Source organism: Malania oleifera, chromosome 7, assembly GCF_029873635.1.
Source record: "Malania oleifera isolate guangnan ecotype guangnan chromosome 7, ASM2987363v1, whole genome shotgun sequence".
NCBI lineage: Eukaryota > Viridiplantae > Streptophyta > Magnoliopsida > Santalales > Ximeniaceae > Malania > Malania oleifera.
Genome location: NC_080423.1, coordinates 32150704 through 32173996, shown reverse-complemented (window position 1 = coordinate 32173996; position 23293 = coordinate 32150704). Strand labels below are relative to the sequence as shown.

General features: G+C 35.3%; 2 protein-coding genes across 9 annotated transcripts in view; one reads left to right on the top strand and one right to left on the bottom strand.

Moving 5' to 3' along the window:
* Positions 1-20289, bottom strand: part of LOC131160325 (uncharacterized) — a 67251-nt gene extending 46962 nt beyond the window's left edge. For 2 of the 8 annotated variants that reach the window (XM_058115903.1, XM_058115899.1), the window contains exons 1-4: positions 20043-20282; positions 19785-19857; positions 4948-5078; positions 4648-4750 (exon numbers count right to left, since the gene is read on the bottom strand). In XM_058115903.1, coding sequence (XP_057971886.1) covers positions 4648-4750; positions 4948-5073 — 229 coding nt within the window. In that variant the 5' untranslated portion in view covers positions 5074-5078; positions 19785-19857; positions 20043-20282. Of the gene's footprint in view, positions 1-4647; positions 4751-4947; positions 5079-19784; positions 19910-20042 lie in introns of all 8 variants that reach the window. The other 6 variants (XM_058115896.1, XM_058115900.1, XM_058115902.1 and 3 more) reach the window with 6 other exon arrangements.
* LOC131160806 (uncharacterized) lies at positions 15028-22588 on the top strand. The gene is made up of 4 exons (XM_058116688.1): positions 15028-15667; positions 15759-15877; positions 15981-16355; positions 22547-22588. Exons 1-4 carry the CDS (start codon positions 15028-15030, stop codon positions 22586-22588), a joined length of 1176 nt encoding a protein of 391 aa, XP_057972671.1.
* The last annotated feature ends 705 nt before the right edge of the window (positions 22589-23293 follow it).

Sequence of the window (23293 nt, the reverse complement as noted above, 5' to 3'; positions counted from 1 at the left end):
AACGAATGATAGCCACTCGTCGACGAGTCTAACGAGCAGAACTGACGCAACAACTCCCCAACGACCATAAAATTCAAAGATATTAATTTTCTATTGCTCCAACGGCCATAAAACGGCTATATGCCGAAAATGTCTATAAATACCAAGTTTAAAAGACTTTAAACAACTCTTGCCAATACATATTCATACTTAAATACCAAGTTTAAAAGACTTTAAAAAACTCTTGCCAATACATATTCATACTCAAACATATTTGGGGCATTTTTCCTATCTACTCTCTTCTCCTCATTCATTTTGAAAAATATTTTTGAGAGAGAGCATTTACTCTCATTCGACCCCATCATTTACAAATCATTTATTGCTCTTGAGAGTTGCTGAAGAGGCATTCATTTGAACATTTATTTCTTCACATCATAATCTTCTACTTAGTTATTTTGCAAAAGTCATTTTGAGAGCAAAACCCTAACTTCTCCTACATTCATTTTTGCAAATCATCCTTGGAGAAAATTTTTATTGGGTTTGAATCATTGAAGCATTCATACACATATTTATACTCAAAGATCATCTATTCTCTTATTGCAAGAAAAATCCTATTGAGAAACACCCTAAACTCTATTGAGCTCTAAATCATATCTTGTGAGAGTGTTTAAGATTTTCATTTGTACACTCTAGCTTTCAAGAAGCATTTCATTGTACTCAATTTTTTTAATTCCATTGTATTCACGGTTCGGGTATAGAACCGGGCCAGACGTGGGGTATCGTCTGGAAAAGGTAGCTTCGCCTTGGGAAGAAGCGGATTGTAATAAGGCAGCTCTGCCTTGGTTAAGGAGCGGATAGTTGAAATCCTCAAGCGAGTTGCTTTGAAGCGAGGACGTAGGCGGGAATAGCCGAACCTCGTAAAATCTTGTGTTTGCTTCTCTTTCCCTTATCTCTTTTAATTTCCGCTTGTGTATGTTTATATTTATTCCATATTCATTTTATTGTGAATGCCTTAAATATTTATTGCACTTGAGATTGATTGTGTAATACTGATTGTTTGAGAAATTCTTAGCGTAAATTAGTGTGGTCGTGTAATACTGAAACTTGTATATCTCCAAGCTTGTGTTTGTGTGATCGTGTTTTAAAAATAGGGCATAAGTGACCTAGAATTTTTTAAAATCTCCAATTCACCCCCCTCTTGGGAATACACCAAAAATCACACAATCGATATTTGAAATCTGGAAATCTAAACCTCAAAAATAAACATACATACATCAATTTCAACACCATACAGATTCACAAATTAAAAGACAAGACCAACAAGGCAAAGACTTCAAAACTTGTATGACCCCTTTTTCAACAAAAATAATGTAAATTTTAAGTTCTACGTCTCAGTTTGGTTCTAAACCTAGGTCAGTTTGGTTCAGTTTATTTATTTGTGCACCTCAATGATTTACAGAAACAAGAGTTGAACTGGATCAGTTCGATTTGCAGCTAATGGATAAACCTATTATTCCAATTACATGAACAGAACTGGCCAGATTGATTAAGTTTAGTTTGAACTTTGGATAACTGGGTGCCCTGGATAAAGTCAAACGCATATCCTTCAACGAGGTACAGGGACAACATGTGCGCTGACTATCTTCAATCAACACTAATAATTAGAAGTCCACTATGCAAGAAAAAGCAATTAGTAAGGAATTAATGTTTTGTTTCATAACTGTTGAAACAAAATCATTTCTTTTTTATTTTGTCGCCATTTAGTTTTTCATTCGACAGTTATCAACAAAAATTCAACAATGTTAACATACTACATATTAAGTGTTATTTTTCATGACATTCAGAAACATATGGCAAGATGCACAGAACTATGAAATGCAACAAGAAGACACATTTAAGTTTTTCTCTTATTTCAAACCTTGAACAAATCATAGGGAATCAACTTTTTGAATATATTTTGTTCATAAATATATTAATTTCTCAAAAATAAAATTAATATTTTCAACCAATGATCAGGGCCCCAATTATCCAATTATTTATCAGCTTCAAGCTTATAGCTCTTTTGGCAACATTCACAACACAAACAGTCAAAACCATGTCCAACTCTCTTCCACATCAAGAAGGATGAAAAACTCAAGAAGGTAATTTGTCTTCTACATTCCACATCTAAATTAATCAATGAAAGTTATGTGAATATCCATGATAATGTATTTGGTCGAATCAGGTTGATGCCATTATGGAGGTTAGGTTGTCCTAACAACATTTGAAAGAAAAAGTATCTAGTCATTTAGTTATTATTATGATGTACTGGTTGTGCCTAATTCAAGTAATAGTTTGGCCAAGGGCATTCCCCAACAATTGAAAAGATGGCTGTTTGAAATAAGGGTAAAATCCAACACCCCCCACGCCTGAGCTTTTCAAATGACACTCCATCCCCAATTTTTTGAAAACTACCAGAAAGACCTCAAATAATTAAATTTATTGACAATATGAACCTTCCTCTAGTTGACCATTAGTCAACCGTTAAGTATATGTGAAAAAAGTGAACTTTTACTCCTAATAAAATAATATTTTAAAATGACATGGACTTAAATAAACTAAATTGTAATGTCTTGAAAACTAAATAAATAAATTGGGAACTTAACCTATTTTCAAATTGAATAATTTACCAGTCCAATCACTTTGGATCAATCAATTGACATAAGTATGAAAAAAAATATATTATTATTTTACAATTTTTAAAAAATATACAAAAAAATAATAATAAAATGATATCAAATTAAATAATTTAAATTAAAAAAATGGTCAGTGTAATGTCTTGATAACTAAACAAACGAATTGGAAACCTAACTGATTCTCGAATTGAACAATTTACCAATCTGATCGCTTTGGATCAATCAATTTACATAAACATGATAAAATAATTTTATTATTATTTTAAAATTTTTAAAAATATATAAAAATAAAAATTACTAATAAATCATAAAAAATGCATAGTAATTATGGTATGACAAAATGCTTGTTAGATGCAAGGTCTTAAATTTCGATTTCAACTGAGATTTCGAAGCTCCAAAAGCACAAAAATTTTGATTTTGATTTCGATATCAATTTTGATTTCGTTTTGAAAAAATAACGGAAATCATTAGTAAAGCATGGAATTCTTCGTGAAACTTTAGAAATGGTTAAGAAACATAATAATGTAAATTTTGGGACTAATATATTACAAGTTAAATGCATTTATGTCGTGTATGAGGTGGAAAAGTTGTAATATAGTATGTGTATCAAACATTTTTGTAAGATAATGTACAACAAACATATTCAGCTAATACAAATGAAATTCATAAATAATTTAAATATTATTTATTATATAAATAATGATAATTTAGACATAAATGGTTAAATAAAATACTGCTGTAGGTTTTTTTGTTTTTTTCATATAATTTCAAAAGCATTTGTAATAATATTTTGTTTCAATAAAAATAAATAAAATAAATTAAGAGAGAAATTTCACTTCACTCCTAAATCTCTTATTTGAATTCTGACGAAATTTCATTACATAGTTAAAATTATGACAAGTTTCGCTGAAATTTTGATATTTTGATAAATTAAGGGATGATTTGTTGAGATTTCTACAGAAATTATGCAAGACAAAAATCAACTGCCATTTTGATTTCGAGGCTAACGGAAACAAGAAATTCCGACGAAAATTTTGACAATTTCGTGGAAATTTAAGAGCATGGTTAGATGCAATTTCAAAAAAAAATTAATGACTAAACGCACCATAAAACAAATAAAACATAATTCCATATTTTTAAATTCAACCTATAAACCATAATGCTAAAAAAACATAAACTAAAATTTCAAAATTCAAACTTCATAAATAAAAATTATAGAGTTGAATGTTAGTTGTTCTTTGTGTAAAATATGAGTGCTAAATGGATAAAGAACGCCTAAATTTATATTAATTGGTTAACCTTTGATCTAACAAATTCACCAATCCTCTTTAATTTTAACCAAGTTGCTATGTTATTAAATATGGATTCGACTAGACTCAAAAAACGAGTGACAATTTGACCAACCGGTTGATACAAGTCAATTTTTAAACTATATATTAATTTTAAAGATATATTTAGTCATTTAATTTGCATGTAAATTGTATATAACAATTTTGGAACAATAAAATTATTGAAGTATTTTTTGAATTAATAAATTATTTATTTTACATATATTTTTAATTTTTTTAAAATAGTAATTTAATTATGTTGTCATACTTATGTCAACTGGTTGACTCGAACCAATTGGGCAGGTTAACTCGAGAACTAGGCGTCCAATTCATTTATGAGTTCAATTTCCAAAACATATTCTACTTAACTGAACAATTTTCTTGACTTAATTTATTAAATTAATGTCATTTTTTAAGCTATCTAATTGCTATCTAATCACAAGTGAATTAAAAATGACAAAATTATCATTATTTTTTCATATATACTTGAGGGCCGACTAACGGTCAACTAGCAAAAGGTTTATTTTGTCACTAAATTTAAGCCTCTGGGGATTTTTTGGTAGTTTTCAAAAACACAGGGGGTGGAGTGTTATTTTCATAAAACTTAAGGGGTATTGCTGGATTTTTGTCTTGAAATAATTGGAACATTCAAGAAAATATCACACCTAACCATTGTGCCCATTGCGTAATCAGTTGAGAAAATAGAAACATCCAGTGCACGCGTTCTTTCTTTCGCTCATCATCCCATATATCTCCAAGCAGGTCACCCTGTGATGCAGAAAAATATTTGTTTCATTTTTTTTAGATATAAAATATAAAAAAAATTACTGAGAGAAGGAAAGAATTACATAAAAGGGCAAAATATCAATCAAATAAAGTATAAAATTTATTGCTTCCAAAACAGTAGTCCTACTTCAACCAACAATACAATTAATGATGTAAAAACCACAAAATAAAAAAATCACCTCTGAGTGTCTGTCATCATGCTCATGATTCCCTAATAAAGGCTCATCTAAACCATCTAGCCCTGATGTCTGCAAATGCTCACCCCTTTTTCCATCAACATCTCCATGATGGAGCCTTCTTCTCATTTAACCTGTGTCGTATTCAGACCCAGGAAGCAACAAGATTCAAGACCATTAGATTTTCAGTGAGCAAAAGTCTTCTTTCTAACAAAATAAAGAAATAGATCATAACAAATTCTCAGGCGTCAAGTATTATTTAAAAGATAATGAGAAATACTTCAATCATCACTCATCAGTTCCTTATTCCGTTTGACCAAACTCCTTTTCGTTAGCCTTTATAGCAATCAACCCCCCCCCCCCCCCCCCAAAATAGCCTATCTTATCATTTACCATAGCTACAAGGAACACGGGCTAATAGTGGGTTAGCTAAACAAATGCACAATAAATGTTTGTTGTCCTTAAAGTTGTGCTACATCCATAGAGTTTCCGCTACTCACTAACGATTCTATTTCATTCTCAAAGAGCAAAGAGGGATTCAAAATCTATCAAGTAGAAACATGCTAAAAGTAACATAGGTGTAAAAAAAATCAAGAATATGAAATTATCTTTCTATTGGAGAACATCAAGCAATTTCTTTTTTCTTCCTTAATAAGCTAAAATATATTTAAAGGCACCAAGGGGTGCCATCACAAAAAAGAGTGAGCGCAGAGAGAAGTAGCTACATTAAAAAAACTTGAGTCAAGCAGATATTGTGTGAATGAAGCTATTTTTTAGTTTTTGTGAAAAAGAATTCTTCTCCTTCTAAAGGTCCTTCTATTTGCTTCCTTTCAATGTTCTAAGCGAACCATGTTCCAGGCCTTGTTTGCCAAATCTCAACCTCTCACCTTCAAGCATTTAAGAAGAGAAGCGACCCCATTAGGCATCAGCTAACATACATGAAGCCATTGCCATATCAAACACCACAACACTGCAGAGAGTGAGGATGCAAGTGGTTGATGCTCTCTCCACTATCTTAGCACACTGCACATAAAAGACCAATGCATTGGGATCAGGCTTCTTCCCCGGAGATTGAGCCCCATAAGAATAGCCTCCCAACAGGCTTCCCAAGGGAAGAAAGCAACTGTTGTGGGAGCTTGAACTTTCCAAATTGCCTCTAAACAGGGAAAAATCAACCTCACTTCTTCTGAGCAGATTGCAATAATTCTTAAAGTGAATCTATCATTTCTACCACCCAGCTATCTTATGGGCCATCTGATATCACTCTTGAAAATTAAGAAAACAAAAATTGAAAATCAAAAATAGGAACTAAAAGCTCAAAACTAACAACTGGTTAATATTTCCAAAACTAGAACAAGTTAAATGCCTAATAAAACTCATGTTCATTTCTGTCCTTGAATCAAAATCGCTTTAAAAAAATATGATTAAAATAATAAAAATGTAAAATTATATAGCTTATAAATATCCTCATAAAAATAAGATTTAATTATAATTATTTTATTTAATTATTATATTTTTAAACTCACTTTTGGTACTCCAAGGACAATCATATTGTACATGAGAACTGAAAAATTGCAAAATAATTTTTCGAACTTTAAATATTTTATCAAATTTCTAGAAATTTAATGGATAATTTAATTTTAATTATATTTGCAAGGGAAAATAACAGTAAATCAACCATAGGGAGGTACCTCATAGTTCCATTATGATCATCAAACTCCCCAATGCTTTCCAAAACCATACTAAGTACTAATTCTGTAAATTTTTGTTGAAAAAGAGCTGTTGTAATTGATTGGATTATAAATTTACACAAATTCAAGGCTTAATTAACCCCCTCACTCTTCACTAACTTGCCTGCCGCCATTAACATCATCAACAACAAGCTCATAGGTGGATATGCAAAGCATGCTTCCAATTGACAAGAAGGGAGTAAACTTCGAACTTCGCATTTATATTGATCAAGTAAATTAATATCCTAATTTGATTTATTTATTGTGTGGATATCTTGGTCATGTCAGTATGTTTTATCTATAAAAATTAATGAGAATGTGATTTTATGTAGTTTTGAAAAAAAAAATGGGGGTTTAGTGCCAGTAATAAAACCACAGGGTACTGCCTTGTATTTGTAGAGGCGGTCTGTGTAATATTTCCTATTTTAAAAATTGTCTGTGTGGAATGAATGATTTAATCCACAAAAGTTAATTTTGGATATTAAAGTACTATAGCCCCACAACAACTAAAAATCATAAAAGTTGGTTTCTAATTTTTATGAAAATTGACAAATGGAAAGAAAGCTAGCAACATAAATAAATGCATTATCATAACATACAACAAAAATGAAAAACACAAAATGGAGAATGACACCAAAACAGCCACTTGGAAAGTTATCTCCATTTATAGAAACTCTAATGTTGTACAGAGAGTTCAACAAATTTTCAATATCTCCCATTTCCTAGTCCTACAAATCCCTTCTGAGTGATTGATTCCACATCACGCCTTTTAATCAAGAACACCCACTACCTTTTCCTCTGTTTATTTGGCCTAGTTGAACAAGCGTCTTGAATCCTAAAGGAAAACATTCCCACAACAAACATTCAACCAAAATCTATTTTTGATTCGATTTTCGTAGCATGAAGCCCACATACTTAAAAGAACTCCTCAACAGCCATAATTGTTTTTTTTTTATAAGAGGATTTATTGAAATGCCGTCAAGGGGATGCCGACCCATAATACAGAAAGTCAGCCACCTTGAAGGGTGTCACAAAAATCAAAAGATTATATTATAATCATTTACAACAATTCCAGTATGCCAGCTAGTCACCAAAGTAAACCACTGCTCTTTGCTGATTTAGAGAGCTAAGATTGAGTTATTAAACAATCTCCTGTTTCTCTCTTTCCAAACACACCAGAAAATTGTGAGGGGAATGAGAAACATAGCCTTTCTCTTCTCTTTCGATGCCGAAATCCCTCTCCCAGCCCAAAGTTCCCCTCCGACAGAGTTGGCGATAACCCGGTGCCCAATCAAAGTTAAGAGCCATAGTCCAAAGATTCTTCGTCCAAGAGCAATGAAGGAGGATGTGCTTAATAGATTATGCATCAGCCATGCAAAGGGAGCATCTGTTGGCGACAATTAGCCCCCATCTATTCAAGTTATCTAGCATCAAGATATTGCCACACGTTGCCTCCTAGGAAAGAAAGGCAACTTTTGTAGGGGCATCTGTCTTCCAAACTGAGTCCAAGGAGAATTATTATTGTTAAGACTCCACAAGAAAGAGTTTCCTCTAGAAGGATCTAACAGTGAGAACCCCCCTCATATCGAAGGTCTAAACTTGGTGATTTGTGCTAATTTGGTGCTAGAAGTTGTAAAGATAGTATAGAAGTCTATGAGCTGGTCTAGTTCCAATCTTCCACTTTTCCAAGGGAGGGAATGTTCCCAAAGAGCCCTTGATGTGAGCTATAAATATTGTCCCCATTCCCTACATGACATCTAATACAAGAATAGAAATCATTCTAACCTTTCCAGATGAAATTCCACATCCCTACACCATGTTGTCCTCTACCAGATTGGGAGATCCAATCATTATGTTTAAGCCCATATTTCATAGAGATGATCCCCCACCAAAGGTGATCTTTCTCAATCATGAATCCCCATAACCACTTCTTAAGTAGGGCTTTATCAAAAAAGTGGAGGGACTTCAAGCCCAAGCCTCCTGAACAAATGGGTTGCTTCACCATGCCTCATTTGACAAGGTGGAACTTGAATTCCATCCCCAAGATCCCCAAAGAAACCTCCTTTGACTTCCTTAAAAGTCTCTTGGCTACCAAAGCCGAAACGAGTAAAAGGGACATGGAATAAATGAGAAGATTTCAAGGTGCTTTTTATGAGAGTGAAACTGCCACCTTTTGAAAAAAAAAAAATTCCTTTTCCATCCTGCCAACCTTTTTTTGAATTTTTCAATGATGGGATCCCACACTCCTTCATTTTGAATTTGGCATTGAGAGGACACCCAAGGTAATTGATGGGAAAGTTCCCATCTTGCAGCTCAAAAGGCCAGCAAGGAAAGGCTAGTCTACAATTCCACCGATAAGAATGATTTCACTTTTTCCAAGGATAACTTGCAAACCTAAAACTGCCTCAAACCCTACCATGATGCATCTTGAATTTAGATGTGAAGAAGTTCATCCACAAAAAATGATGGAATCATCTGCGAACAAGAGATGTGTGACCTCCATGGACCTCCCATTCCTGCCAACTCTAAGACCTTTAATTAGCCTTTCCCTAGTAGATTTTTTCAACATGAGGATCAACACCTCCATAACCACAGTGAACAAGAAGAGGGATAAAGGGTCTCCTTGTCTCAATCCTTTAAAGAAGCAAAAGAAATCAATACGGCGCCCATTGATTAGCACTAGGAAGCTTGGTGCACTAATGTAGTGTGCGATCCATCCGAAGCCCACTTTCTTTAGAAGAATATAAAGAAAGTTACAGTTGATGTGACCAAAGGTTTTCTCCACATTGAGCTTGCATAGCGCCCCGTTTTTCCTTTTGTCCTACAAGTATCCTCCACTTCATTAGCAATGAGGGCTACATCCATGATTTGTCTTCCAACCACAAAGGCATGTTGATGTTGTCCAATGACTTCCGTTATGGCTCATTTAATCCTCGTAGCAAGGACTTTAGCAAGGATCTTATAAATACTTCCCACCAAGCTTATTGGGTGAAAGTTCTTTATGTTGGCTGCCCCATATTTCTTCCAAATCAGAGTAAGGGGGTGGCATTGATGTTGCTCACATATTTACCTGATCTAAAGAATTCCTCAAAGGTGTTGATAAATTCTTGCTTGAGCGTGCCCCAATTTGACTGAAAGAATGACAAGGAGCTAGCACTTTGTCTCCATTGCATTCTCTCAAGGCATGGAGGATTTTTGCTTCCTTCAAAAGGTCTCTCTAGCCACTCCATGGTGGAGGGATTGAGATTTAGAGCTAATGCCATCCACTACAAGTCTCTAGCTTTTGAATTCAAAACAGAGGGTTTTACAGAAGTTGCAGATGCCCCTTTTATTTTCTCCTTCCTCTGTTGAGACATTCTCCTTAATTTTAATGCAAGAAATAACATTCATTCCACAATGTGCATTTGTTGGTCGGTGGAAAAACTTGGTCTTCCAATAATCCTCCTTGAACCATAAGGCTTTAGATTTCTACCTCCAAGAGATCTCTTCAAGGCTAATAGCCTCGGTCAACTCCTTCAAAAAAACTCTTTTGGCCTTTTCGTTAGTATTGAGCACTTAGCTCCTGCACATCAAGAACCTTAATTTCATTAAGAATGGTGATTCTTTTTGCTTGAATATCCCCGAAGTTACTTTTATTCCACACTTGAGCTTTTCTCTCAATCCCTTCAATTTTTAAGCTAGAACAAAGCTAACTTTCCCCTCAACTTGAAGTGTGGATTACCAAGACTTAATGAGGTCCTCGAAAGCCATTGTGCTTTAGCCACATGTTTTCAAAGCAAAATGGAGTTGGACCCCATTTGACTCCTCCTATGTCAATGAGGATAGGGAGGCAATACAACATGGGCCTGGGAAGGAGCTCTTGAGTGACTTTGAGGAAAGATGTATCCCAATTCACTGAAATAAGGAACCTATCAATTCTAGAGAAAGCAGTTCTCTAGAGTCGGACCAAGTGAAAGCTCTGCCCATGGGCGGGAGATCAATGAGGGCATTCACATTGTTGAAGTCCAAGAACTCTCTCATATAGTTGTTCTTCGCTCTGCCCCTAATTCTTTCATGGGGGTACAACACCATGTTGAAGTCTCCACCAATAACCAAAGGCGCATCCCATTAGCTTTTAATCTCTGATAGCTCAATCCAGAATAAATGCCTATGAGGTCCTTCACTTGAGCCATAGAGCCTTAGTGAGAACCCATAGAAAATTGCCAACTTGATTTTTGAATGAGCATGAGACAAACTAAGAATCAATGGAATGATCAAGCATCTCCACAACACTGAGATTCCACAAAACAAGGATACCTCCTACATTCCCCATAACATCAAGGGAGATCCAACCGCAAGTCTCCCGTCCCCAAAGATCTCTGACCAAGAATTGATTTTTAGATTCACCTTTGGTTTCCTATTAGCAGACAATGTCGCCTCTCCATTCCATAAGAAAGGACCTAATTAGACTCCTTTTGGATTTTTCGTTCAATCCCCTCACATTCCAGGAGATGAGTTTCCTCAACATGATTTAACAATGCATCCCCGACTAACGCTTGCCTCTACCAGACCTACGCTTCCTCCCAATTTATCATAATTTACTGAACATTCCAAAAGTTTTAACTTCCTGCTTGTGTCCAGTTTCTAGTTGCTGCTCATAGGTTTTTTGGAACTGAGTTGTGCCTCATTTTTTGATAAAAGAAGATGTATTAAGAGAGAGAAAGAGAAATTACATCATATGCAAGGACAAGAATTCCTCAACAAAGCAAAAATAAACAAAAATTAAAATAAAAATAAAACTACACAAACATTACCCAAGAAGACCCCTCTTTGAACCCTTCCTATCATAATTCACTAATCACTTCAATTTTGCTAATTCCCTTTGACCCTTCTTAACCTTAGATTTACAAGCAATCATCCGAATTTCATTTCCTCTATAATCTAACATGTATAGATCCACATTCATCCAAAAAAATGCTAAGTTTGAAGATTTTCCTCAAAGACCTCCTCTATTGGTAAGGGAAAAACTCCGTCTTTTCCCAATTGCTCTTCTTCTATACTATCATTTTCAAAAATACTAATTCCTCCAATCCTTCCAATGGAGGAGGTGGCATATATGTTAAATCCCCAAGTTCATCAAGATGAATTAAAAACATAACCATGTTATTCCCGAATTTCATCTAAAAACAAACTCCCATCACAATCAAAATCATTGATATCCACACTATCATTATCTGAAAAACATCCCCAATTTTTTTTTCCCTTGCAGCTACTCAACCCCTCACTGGTCACACCTTTCTGGCCAAATGGTTCTTCCATTATGCTAATATTACCTCATGCATCTCTTCTCAACAGCTTTCTTGTTATCTTAGTAGAAGTGGCTCACTTTTCTTCGAACTTTTTCCTCTTTTCAGCACCCATTAGTTCTGCTTTCCATCGAATATAAACCCTAAATGTATCCGAATTTTATTTCTTACTATTTGACTCCCCCCCAAAACAACATTGTTCCCCCGACTATCGACCTCACAAGAATCTTGATTTTTAATGAAGCCCCTTCCTTCGTTAGCCACAATAGAAGACCCATTGGAGGTCTTTTCTACCACTGGAATCTCTTGTCCCACTAAAAAAATCGACTCATCAACAGATTGCAGAATTGCTTGGTGATTTTCCTTTACTGCCACTTTCCCTCTAATCCTTTTGGTACTCTTGCTTCTAACTAATGAAGAATGGAAACCATCTTGATCATAATGATTTTGCTTAGGAAATTAGCATTGCAAGATAGGGTTTTTACCTGGATTCTACTTGGAAGACAACATAACTGTTAAGTCACTTGGCTCTTTACACCCATTAATGAGAGAAACCTGTGTTTGAAATGTAGGCTGCTATTGAACTCCCTCAATTTGTGCCATAGTAGTTAAAAGCGCGCCCTAGGCGCAAGGCGCAGTGAGGCGATGAGTCTGCCGCCTCATACCAGGTGGGGCGAGGCGACCTGCAAGAGGCGACCCCAGGCGAGACGAGGCGCAGTGAAGCGCGAGGCACAGTGAGGCGCGCCTAGTGTATTTTTAAGCCATTTAAAGGAGAGAAATAGCCCAAGCCAGACTCATATCCCTCATTCGACTCAAACGAACATAGCCCTAGCCCCTTTCGACCCTTCGAAGCCCTTCGTGAGTTCGTTTGCAAGCCTTTGAACCAGCCGGAAGCCTTCGCGACTTCGTCTTTGAGCTTTGACCAAGATCGTGAGTTCATCTTTGACATTTTGAAGAAGCACGACCTGCGCAACTTCGTTTCGAACCAGCAGGAGCCCTCGCGAGTTCGTCTGCCTGCCTTCGAAGCAGTCGTGAGTTCGTCTGACTGCCTTCGAGCACGACGTCAGTTCGTCACGTCACCTTCAACATTTCAAACCAGCTGGAGATCGTCTTTAAGCCTTCGAACCTTTGTAAGTCTTCTTCTTCTTCTTCTTCTTCTTCTTCTGCTTGCATCCTGTTGCCTGCTGCTTCTCTTCTTCTTCTTCTTCTTCTTCTTCTTCTTCTGCTGCTGCTGCTGCTGCTTGCGTCCTGCTGCCTGCTGCTTCCCTTCTCTTCTTCTTCTTCTTCTTCTTCTTCTTCTTCTGCTGCTGCTGCTGCTCCTGCTGCCTGCTGCTTCTCTTCTTCTTCTTCTTCTTCTTCTTCTTCTTCCTGCTGCATGCTTCCTGCATGCTGCTGACTGCTGCCTGCTCTTTTTCTTCTTCTTCTTCTTCTTCTTTATATGTAAGCTTACTGTTTTTTAATTTATAATATTTAGTTTAATTCATGTAAGCTTATAAATTATAACTAATAACATAATATTTATTTTTTTCACAGAAATTTAGCTACTGTTTTTTAATTTATAATATTAAGTTTAATTAATGTAAGCTTACAAATTATAACTAATACATAATATTTATTTTTTTTACAGAAATTTAGCTACTGTTTTTTAATTTATAATATTTAGTTTAATTAATGTAAGTTTATAAATTATTACTAATACATAATATTTATTCTTTTTATTGAAATTTAGCTACTGTTTTTTAATTTGTTTGGAAATGCATTATGTAAGTCTTAAATTTTAAATATATGATGCATTGTTTTTTCAGTTAGGATACGGGATACCAAGTCTAAAATCTTAAATGGATTCTAGTTCTAGATGTGAGGCCTCGAGAAAGAAAGATCCCGCATGGAAGTATGCACATTTGGAGGATCAAAAAAATAGAAATAATTTGACTTGCAATTTTTGTGCTAAAGTCACAAGGGGAGGAATATTTCGGGCAAAACAACACATTGTCGGAGGATTTCAAAATGTGAAAGAATGCTCTAAGTGCCCTACTCATGTACATGAGGAGATTAAAGAGTATACGTTGAAGAAAGATATGGAAAAGGAGGAAAATGAGTTATTGCCCGACTTTGATGATATAGATCATTACAGTGAAGATGAAGAAGATGAAGTTCAAGAAATTGACATTCGTGGCAAGAGTGTTTACTAGTGATGGAAGTTAAAGATCATACCAATCCAACTTGAAGAAACCAAAACAGAAGGGACCTATAGACTTGTTTTTTACTCCCGATCCAAAGAAAGCGGTTCAAACTAGGAAAGAAGGGAAGATGAAGCAAACATCAATAAATGAAGCGTGCAAGAAAGAACTAAGAAAAAAGGCAATGGGAGATTTTGCTAGGTGGATGTATGATGCTGGGATACCATTTAATGTTGTACGTTTGAGCAGCTTTGCAGTGGCACTTGAATCGATTGGACAATATGGTCCTGAAATAAAGCCACTTAGCTATCATGAAGTGAGAGTTCCTTACCTAAAGGAGGAAGTTAGTCGAATGAAAGAGTTGTTGAAGGTCCATAAGGAGGAATGAACAAAATATGGCTGCTCAATTATGTCTGATGGTTGGAGAGATTCAGTTGCTAATAAGGACATAATCAACTTTTTAGTGATCTCTCCAAGGGGATCAATATTCATCAAGTCTATTGATGTTTCTAATATTGTCAAGAATGCAGATAGAATGTATAGATTACTTGATGAGATGGTCGAAGAAATTGGAGAATCAAATGTGATTCAAGTGGTAACTGACAATGCGTAAAACTATGTTGCAGCAGGTAAGAACTTATTTTTAGAACTACTTTCTATAGTGTATATATTGTTTATTTTAATATTTTAATGGCTTCATTCCTTGATTTTTCAACAGGGAGATTGTTGGAAGCAAAGAGGCCACATTTATATTGGACACCGTGTGCTGCTCATTGCATTGATATAATTTTGGAGGATATTGGGAAGATGCCTTCAATTCATGCAACTTTGAAAAGGGCAATTTTTTTGAATGGCTATATCTATAATCGTGTTGGCATTGTCAACTTGATGAGACAGTTCACTGGAGGAAAGAAGTTACTAAGACCTGCAGTTACAAGATTTGCAACTACGTTCATCACCCTTCGTTCAATCCATCTTCAAAAGAACAACTTGAGGAAGATGTTTACTTCTGAAAATTGGAATACTACTAAATGGGCAAAGGAGGCAGCTGGCGAAAAAGCAGCCACTATTGTTTTGATGCCTACTTTTTGGAGTACCATCGTCTATGCTCTTAAGTTAACAGGTCCACTTGTTCGTGTACTCCGTTTGGTTGATGGGGAAAAGAAGCCTGCAATGGGATATATTTATGAAGCAATGGATAGAGCTAAGGAAGCCATAGCTAAGGCTTTTGGTGAGAGAGAGGATAAATTCAAGGAGGCATTTGAAATTATTGATACGAGGTGGGGATGCCAACTCCATCAACCGTTGCATGCAGCTGCACACTACTTGAATCCTGAATTTTTCTATTCAAACCCCAACATTTTGCAAGATGAAGAAATTATGACGGGTTTGTACAAATGTATTGGAAGGTTACTGCCAACTATTGAAATGCAAGATAAAGTTTCAAATGAGTTGGAAAAATACAATGCCGCTGGTGGCATCTTTGGAATTAGTTTGGCAGTGAGACAAAGGAAGACAAAAGCACCAGGTAAAGTGGCATTTGTACTACCTCTTCATTTTTGAAAATTATTTTTGCTATTTACCTAGTAGGTATTCATTTAAAATTTATTTTATAACAACGCAATGGTGGATGGCATATGGATCAACAACTCCAAACTTGCAAAAGTTTGCTGTGAAAATTCTTAGCCTCACGTGTAGTGCTACCGGCTGCGAAAGAAATTGGAGCATATTCCAACATGTAAGTCATTAGTATATCATGGATTAATTATTAAAGAACAAGAACTACCAATCTACTGCTTTTTAGAATCATTATTAACCATATTACTTTAAACTTTTTGCAGCTTCATAGCAAAAGGAGAAATAGGCTATCCCAGCAACGCTTGAATGATTTGGTATTTGTGAAATATAATCGAACTCTGAGGCGTCGATACGACAAACGTGACACCATTGATCCCATCCTCCTAAAGGGCATTGATGATAGTAATGAGTGGTTGATTGGTAGGATGAATGGTGATTCTGATGAGGATGATGAACTTGTGTTTGAAGATGATAATTTGACTTGGGATTCTGTTGCTAGAGCTGCTAGACTAAATAACCCCCCGCATCACACTAGATCAAGAATAAGTACAAATATGCCATCATCGTCTAAAGGAAGAGGAAGGGCTTCATCTAGTAGTGCAACCAGTGCTAGGTGTCGGACCACAATGTTGGAACTTGTAGATGAGGATGAAATCCAAGTGGATAGTGCAGAGGAGACGGAAGAGGAAAAAGATGTTGGAGAAAACAGTTCTGATGATGAAGAGGAAGATGATGATATCTTCACCGACTTAGTTGATGATGAGTGATGAGCGATGATTGAGGAGGATTTTTAGATTTTATATTTTGAAATCTTTATTGTACTCTTTTCTTTTGATGTTGAACTATGTTGAATTGTTGATGCTTTTGGGCTTCGTCTTGGCAATTTTATTAAATTTCCAATTTTTTTATTGAATGTTTTGACATTTTAAATTCTAATATCACTAGATATTCATATGTTCATATATAAATTACCCCAAATAGATATTTTACACCATTTTAATAATTGTGTGCCTCACCTTCGCGAGGCGCGCGCCTTCACCTCGCGCCTCGCGCCTCGGCTCGCCTCGCACCTCTGACTACTATGATTTGCGCTCCAACTTCTTTTAGCTACTGCTCCAACTAAGAATTTCCTTCTATTACATCTTCTCGCAAGTGTGCTCTTTTCAATCTTTCACTCCCAAATGCGCAGTTAAGGTCTTTAAAAATACCAAGACATAAGTTCTTTTGGGCCTTATTTGAAGTTTGGGAGAGCTATAGGACCGAATAAAATCCCAATTAAAGTTTGGAAATGCTTAGGTGATAAAGAAATTATATGGTTAACTAATTTATTTAATACAATTATAAAAACTAAGAAAATGTAAGATGAATGGAGGAAAAACACTTTAATACCTATATACAAAAATAAAGGAGATATTCAAAATTGTAATAACTATTGTGGAATTAAACTTATGAGTCATACGATGAAACTATGGGAAAGGGTAGTTGAACAAAGATTAAGATTAGAAATGAAGGTCTCAGAAAATCAATTTGGTTTTATGCTTGGGAGATCTACCACAGAAGCTAAATATCTTTTAAGAAGATTAATGGAAAAGTTTAGGAAAAAGAAGAGAGACTTACATATGGTATTTATTGACCTAGAGAAAGCATATGATAAGATACCTAGGGAAGTTCTATGATACATTTTAGAAAAAAAAAAAAAAAGGTGTATGTAGTAGGTATACTGATGTCATTAAGGCTATGTACGATGGAGTAATGACTAGTGTAAGGACTATAGATGGAGAAACTAGAGAATTTCCAATCACCATAGGTGTACATCAAGGATCTGCTTTAAGCCCTTAACTTTTTCTTTAATGATGGACCAATTGACTAAGAGTATTCAAAATGAGGTTCCATGGTGTATGTTGTTTACAGATATATTGTATTAATTGATGAAACTAGGGGGCGCAGTAGAGGCTGAGTTAGAATTATGAAGAGAAGCTTTGGAATCTAGAGGCTTTAAGATAAGGAGAAATAAGACAGAATATATGAAATGTAATTTTAGTAATGGTAGGAAGAATATTGGAGACAAAGTTAAACTTGATGATGAAGAAATAAATAGCACTTGCAGATTTCGATGCCTTTGATCTATTATGCAAGCTGAAGGAGAAATTGAAGATGATGTAATGCATAGAGTTAAAGTAGGTTGGATAAAATGGAGAAGTGCTTCAAGTGTGCTTTGTGATTGTAGAATATCTTTAAAATTAAAAGGAAAGTTTTATAGGATGGCTATAAGACCAGTTATGCCATATGGATATGAATGTTGGGCAATGAAGAAACGGAATATCCAAAAAGTAAAAGTTGCAGAGATGAGAATGTTTAGATGGATGAGTGGTATAACACGAAAGATAAATTAAGGAATGAACATATTCACGGTTAGTTAGGTGTAACTCCTATAGAAGATAAGATAAAGGAAGGACAAATCAAATGGTATGGACACTTGCAAGGTAAACCACATAGTGCGCCAGTGAGGAAAAGTGAGTTAGTTATTGTGGGGGGCAGTAGAAGAGGTAGAGGTAGACCTAAAAATAACTTGCAAGGAGATTGTGAGTAAGGATTTAATAGCCCTGAATTTGTCAAAAGAAATGATCCATGATCGCATAAATTGGTGGAAAAGGATTCACATAGCCAACCCCACCTAGTGAGACTTAAAGGCTTGGTTTTGTTGTTGTTGTTAAGCTGTTGTTAAGAAAAATCAACGGAAAAATGATGGTTCCAGGGGGAAATCTTTTGGAATGAGAACAAAATCATATAAGTGTAGAGGCCAAAAGGCTTATGCTCTGAAGGCAGTTCAGGTGGGAGTGGAGATGAAGTAAAGAATTGAGGAGAAGAGGATATTCAAGTAGAATAATGCCAAAGTTTTTAAGGCTGCATACTATAGACCCATTGTGGTTTGCCCCTTCCCCAAACCCCGCATACGCGGGAGCTTTGTGCACCGGGCTGCCCTTTTTTTTAGATATAGAAGAAAAGTTACTTATTGTAGAAGATCCAAATGCTCTGAGTGCTGCAACTAGTGACTGGGAAAGCAAAGGTAAGGAGAAGACAAAATGAATAGGGAGATCTCTTGGACAATGAAAGTGATGTCCTTGGGGCTTAGAGAGTTTGACTATGGCGGGGGGTTGCTTTTGGATGAAATTTGCAAACAATATGGATATGGTTCTAACTCTTCTATTTTACTTGGGGTTGGGGATCTATTGTATGTGCCTCCATATCCGAAGGACAGTATGGAGGGGATTTCTATTTTTAAGAATGGTGGTATGTAGAACAAGCACCAATGTAAGGATGGAATTCTACCTATCCATGTGAAGGGGATTTCTGGGACGTATTTAGAAACACAACAATCGATGGATAAGATGGATTCTTGACGGTCTAATCCTGGAAGAAATGAAGTTCATTTGATTGTGGTAAAAGTAAGACAAAGTAGCTAATTTAATGTACCTGGTTAATTACAATGGAAAGGATTTAAAGAGAGGCTTTCTTGGTTAATTCTTGTTAGTTTTTTATTGTTTTTTCAAGCACTTCCTGTCCTCGTCTAGGTTGCTCTCTCTCTTTCCTCCATCTAATATATTTTCTTTTTTTATCAAAAAAAAAATTGCTTATATAGGACAAAATATGGTCTAGTATATTTTAATTGAAATTTAAAATTTATTAGAACATTTAAGAATATTGATAAACAGACAATAAAGAAAGAGTTATTTATCACATATTTATGGGCTAGTTCTGATTAGTTGTGGGTATCTAATATTTTTCTATATTACATTTTCTTAACTATTCCGCCAATATTAGTGTAGAAATATTTTAAGAAATGTAAACTGGGCGCCAAAGTGAGGAGATTTTCTTTATACACACACACACACACACACACACACATATATATATATATATATGTAATACAAGATAACTAAAAATCGAACTCAAATTATTTAAGCGACTGAATTGTTCCAATAGACTTTCGCAAAGAAACATCCGCAAGACAGAATCGAACAAGATGAGGGTGAGGATGAACAGTGATTGGAGAGTAAGAAGAATACCTGATGGGTGAGTGGATGGCCCGCAGGTGGGACCTTAATTCTTGCTTTTAACTAATGTCCGGTGGCCAAAAACCTGTGGCTGATTGTTACCCGAGTAAACGGGGCTTCATTAAACACATGTCATGCTTGATTACGAAAGAAAATGAAGAAGAGGAATGCGGCTGATTAGGGCTTCATTAAATAAAGCTCCTGCCATCCTTGATTTGGGAAAGAAGAAGAAGAAGAAGAAGATGAAAAGAGGAGGAGGAGGAGGAATACCTGATGGCCGCCGGTAGTGTGGAGCGGAGGAGATTGGGTTGGCCTGACTACTGCAGCTGGAGCGGGGAGAGGGGAGCGGAGAAGCTTCAATGGCTATGGAGTTGGGGCAAAGAAATTAGAACTTGTTGGGGGTGTCTGCGCTCTCGTGCGTGGTAAAAGGATTCGATGCTGAACGCAATAAATCGGTTTATGGGCTCCGATAACCATCCCCAGGAACCGGAACCGAATCGGAAAGCCCCCCGGAAACTAGCGGTGGGCCCACAGATGTGTGTTAAATGGGTTTAAAAAAAAAAGAATAAATAATAGTTATAAAAATATTCATAATTTTAAAATTAAAATTAATTTTTAGAATTATTTCTGTATTTATGATTTGTAAATTTCATTAATAAATGATGATCTGTAATGTTAAAAGCATTGTGCAAATTATGACCAGAAAAAATATTGGGTGAAGATTATATCTATTTTCTTTAATTAATAAAAGAAATAAACCTAAAAACACTTTTTAAAAATTTTTTTATTCTAAATTAAAGTATTAAATTAAATTTTTTAAGACTATCAAATTAATGTATATGTGTACGTCAATATACTGAAGCAGAATCAAATATCATACTATATTACTAAAAGGTGGAAATCATTAATTGTATAAGCTTGATTCTTATAAAAATTTTAAATATAATTTTCATTTGTTAAAATTGTACAGCCTCGAATTAAAAAGAGTAAAGCAAGTTCACATCTTAAAGTTGTTCAATCCTCTAGTTGCAGGTCACACATCTCAACTATCTTTAGTTAAGTTTCAATCTTTCACTCTCTCCATTTCCTTTGCAATTAGATTCAATCTCCATTCACTTGCCTCACTTTAAATCCCTATGCATCTCACCTACTCCCTAGTAACTATCAATCTTCCACTATATCCATCATTTCCCAATGAAGATTTGATGTTTGTCAATTTTCTTAGAAATAAAAGCTCATGATTTATTCAATATTTAGAATATTGGACGAAAGGTATGTTCAATTAAAACTGAGACAGTTAAAGATGTTCTTTGAAGTTCCAAGAATATTAACTAGAGCAGTTTTTAGAGAATGGATGGTCATTTTCAAAATTTATTTTTTATGCTCAAATTTCTCTTTTATTCTATGAAGAATAGAAATGGTATGTCAGAGCAATCAACAATAATTTCGACATCTTACCAAATTTGCCTTAACCTTAATTTCCAAAAATCCTTTATTTCCCTGACATCATCTTTTAAAATTCCAAAATCTACACTATTTACAAAGTGTCTTGCAAGGTCGTTAATGACAAAGAATACAAATGTAGAAGATGTCTTGAAAGAGCACATAATAAGGATGTAAGAGTAGGGATAAGTTTTTATAATTCAAAAAATTGCTGGAAGGGGTTTGGCAAAAGTAATGGTCAAGTATTGGGAGGCAATTTTATGTTTTTTTGTTGGAGTTTGGTTGAAAATGGCATCCCTATCTTTTCCTAATATCTTAATTCAAAAATGTTAGTAAAGGAGGATAGCTATTGATCGCCAATTTTTTTACCAAACAAATTTTGATCTAAGTGAAGACACCAAAATCCAAGACAATAAAGAAAAGGAGACAAAATACACTAGATGGTCGATCGGTCTCTTAGGGTGGTTGACTGGCCCTCCCTCTATTTCTAGCAATTGGCATCATTTTGCATGTAGTTGACCGACCCCTCTAGGCAGTTGACCGGCCTGCAACAAGATTGAATTTTTTAAACTGGTCTTTGCACGATTTGCTAGAGATTTATGACTAACCATATGACGCATTAACGCCACACGTTAACCTCTAACATAGGCAGTTAAGGGTTGATGCAATAACCCCAAAAATATATACATAGGAGTTGAGAATATAAAATAATATGCATATATGTATGTGAAAATAAATAAATAAATAATAATAAAATATAAATCTGTATATGGATATATATATATATATATATATATATATATATATATATTATAAAGGGAGGTGTCAGATACACCCCCTGCAAAATCAAGGTCCCCCCTTGATGTCCTCTCCCCCACCCCACCAAGAGATACCCCCTTGCACCCCACCCCCACTAATGTCCCCCTAGAGATACACCCCCCCCCCCCCCAACTCATGTACATCTTCCTTGTTGGCCTAACAAGGCGTAATCTCGTTTTGATGTTAACAAATTAAGATTACTTAACACGTTTGTTTAAGTTTAGTTTTAAGGTTCAAGTGTTTTTATGAAAGTATACTTGAAGAACTTGAATGACGTCTACGCTTAAGACTATGAGACATTATGAATGAAGCATATTGAAGAATTGGTTAAAGTTTGGACAAAGTATGAAAGCGATAAGACATGAAGACTTAGGCTCTTAGATAGTTTTTATCTTGTTAAAGTACCATGTAAATACTTCAAATTTCAATATTGTTGACCTAGTTGATCATATCCTAGTTTTGATAATGATAAATACACTTGATACTAATGTTTGTCATGAGCTTGCGTGCAGGTTCACTCCACACGTGAAATTGAACAGATTGCTATATCATGATGGTATATGGTGATCACATGAAAAAGTGAAGAATATTGTGTTGTATTTGTAATAGTTTTATTATATTCTACATTTAGGATTGTAATTTAATTATGAACTGTACCACAATATGGTCTGCATCATGCATGGTAGATTGATATGCTCAAAATGACCTTAGTTGGACCTTAGGTTCCCACATTTAAGTGCACAAAGTCCTAACATAGTTCTCATGTTAGTAGGGGGGAAATTAGTGCAAATAAAAGGACTTTAAGTAAAAATCAAAAGGCATTCGGGCGACTGAACCTGGCAGTTCAAATTGCCTTGGTCGAGTAAACCATGGACAGGTCAAAATGTTGACCTGAGTTCGGCAAACTGAACCAAAATGAACGTATCTTCCACGGGCGACCGAACCTGTGTCAGAAACTTTCCCACCAACTTGGCAACTCAAACCTCACGTTCATTTTACCCTTAGGCGACCGAACTTATGAGTTCGACATACCAAACTTTAGACTGGGCGACCGAATCATGGTATTTTTGGGGAATCACCTCATTCAGCAAATCGAAATAAATTTCAGGCACCCACGTCTTGAAAATACATTTTCTTGCTGTGTCTGTTCAGGCGACCAAACTGTGGCTCGAGCACCCGAAACTCCCGAGTTGGTTTTATTTTTACCTCGGTAATTTGGGATTAAACAGGATTAAAATCCTTAAACTCATTTAAAACTT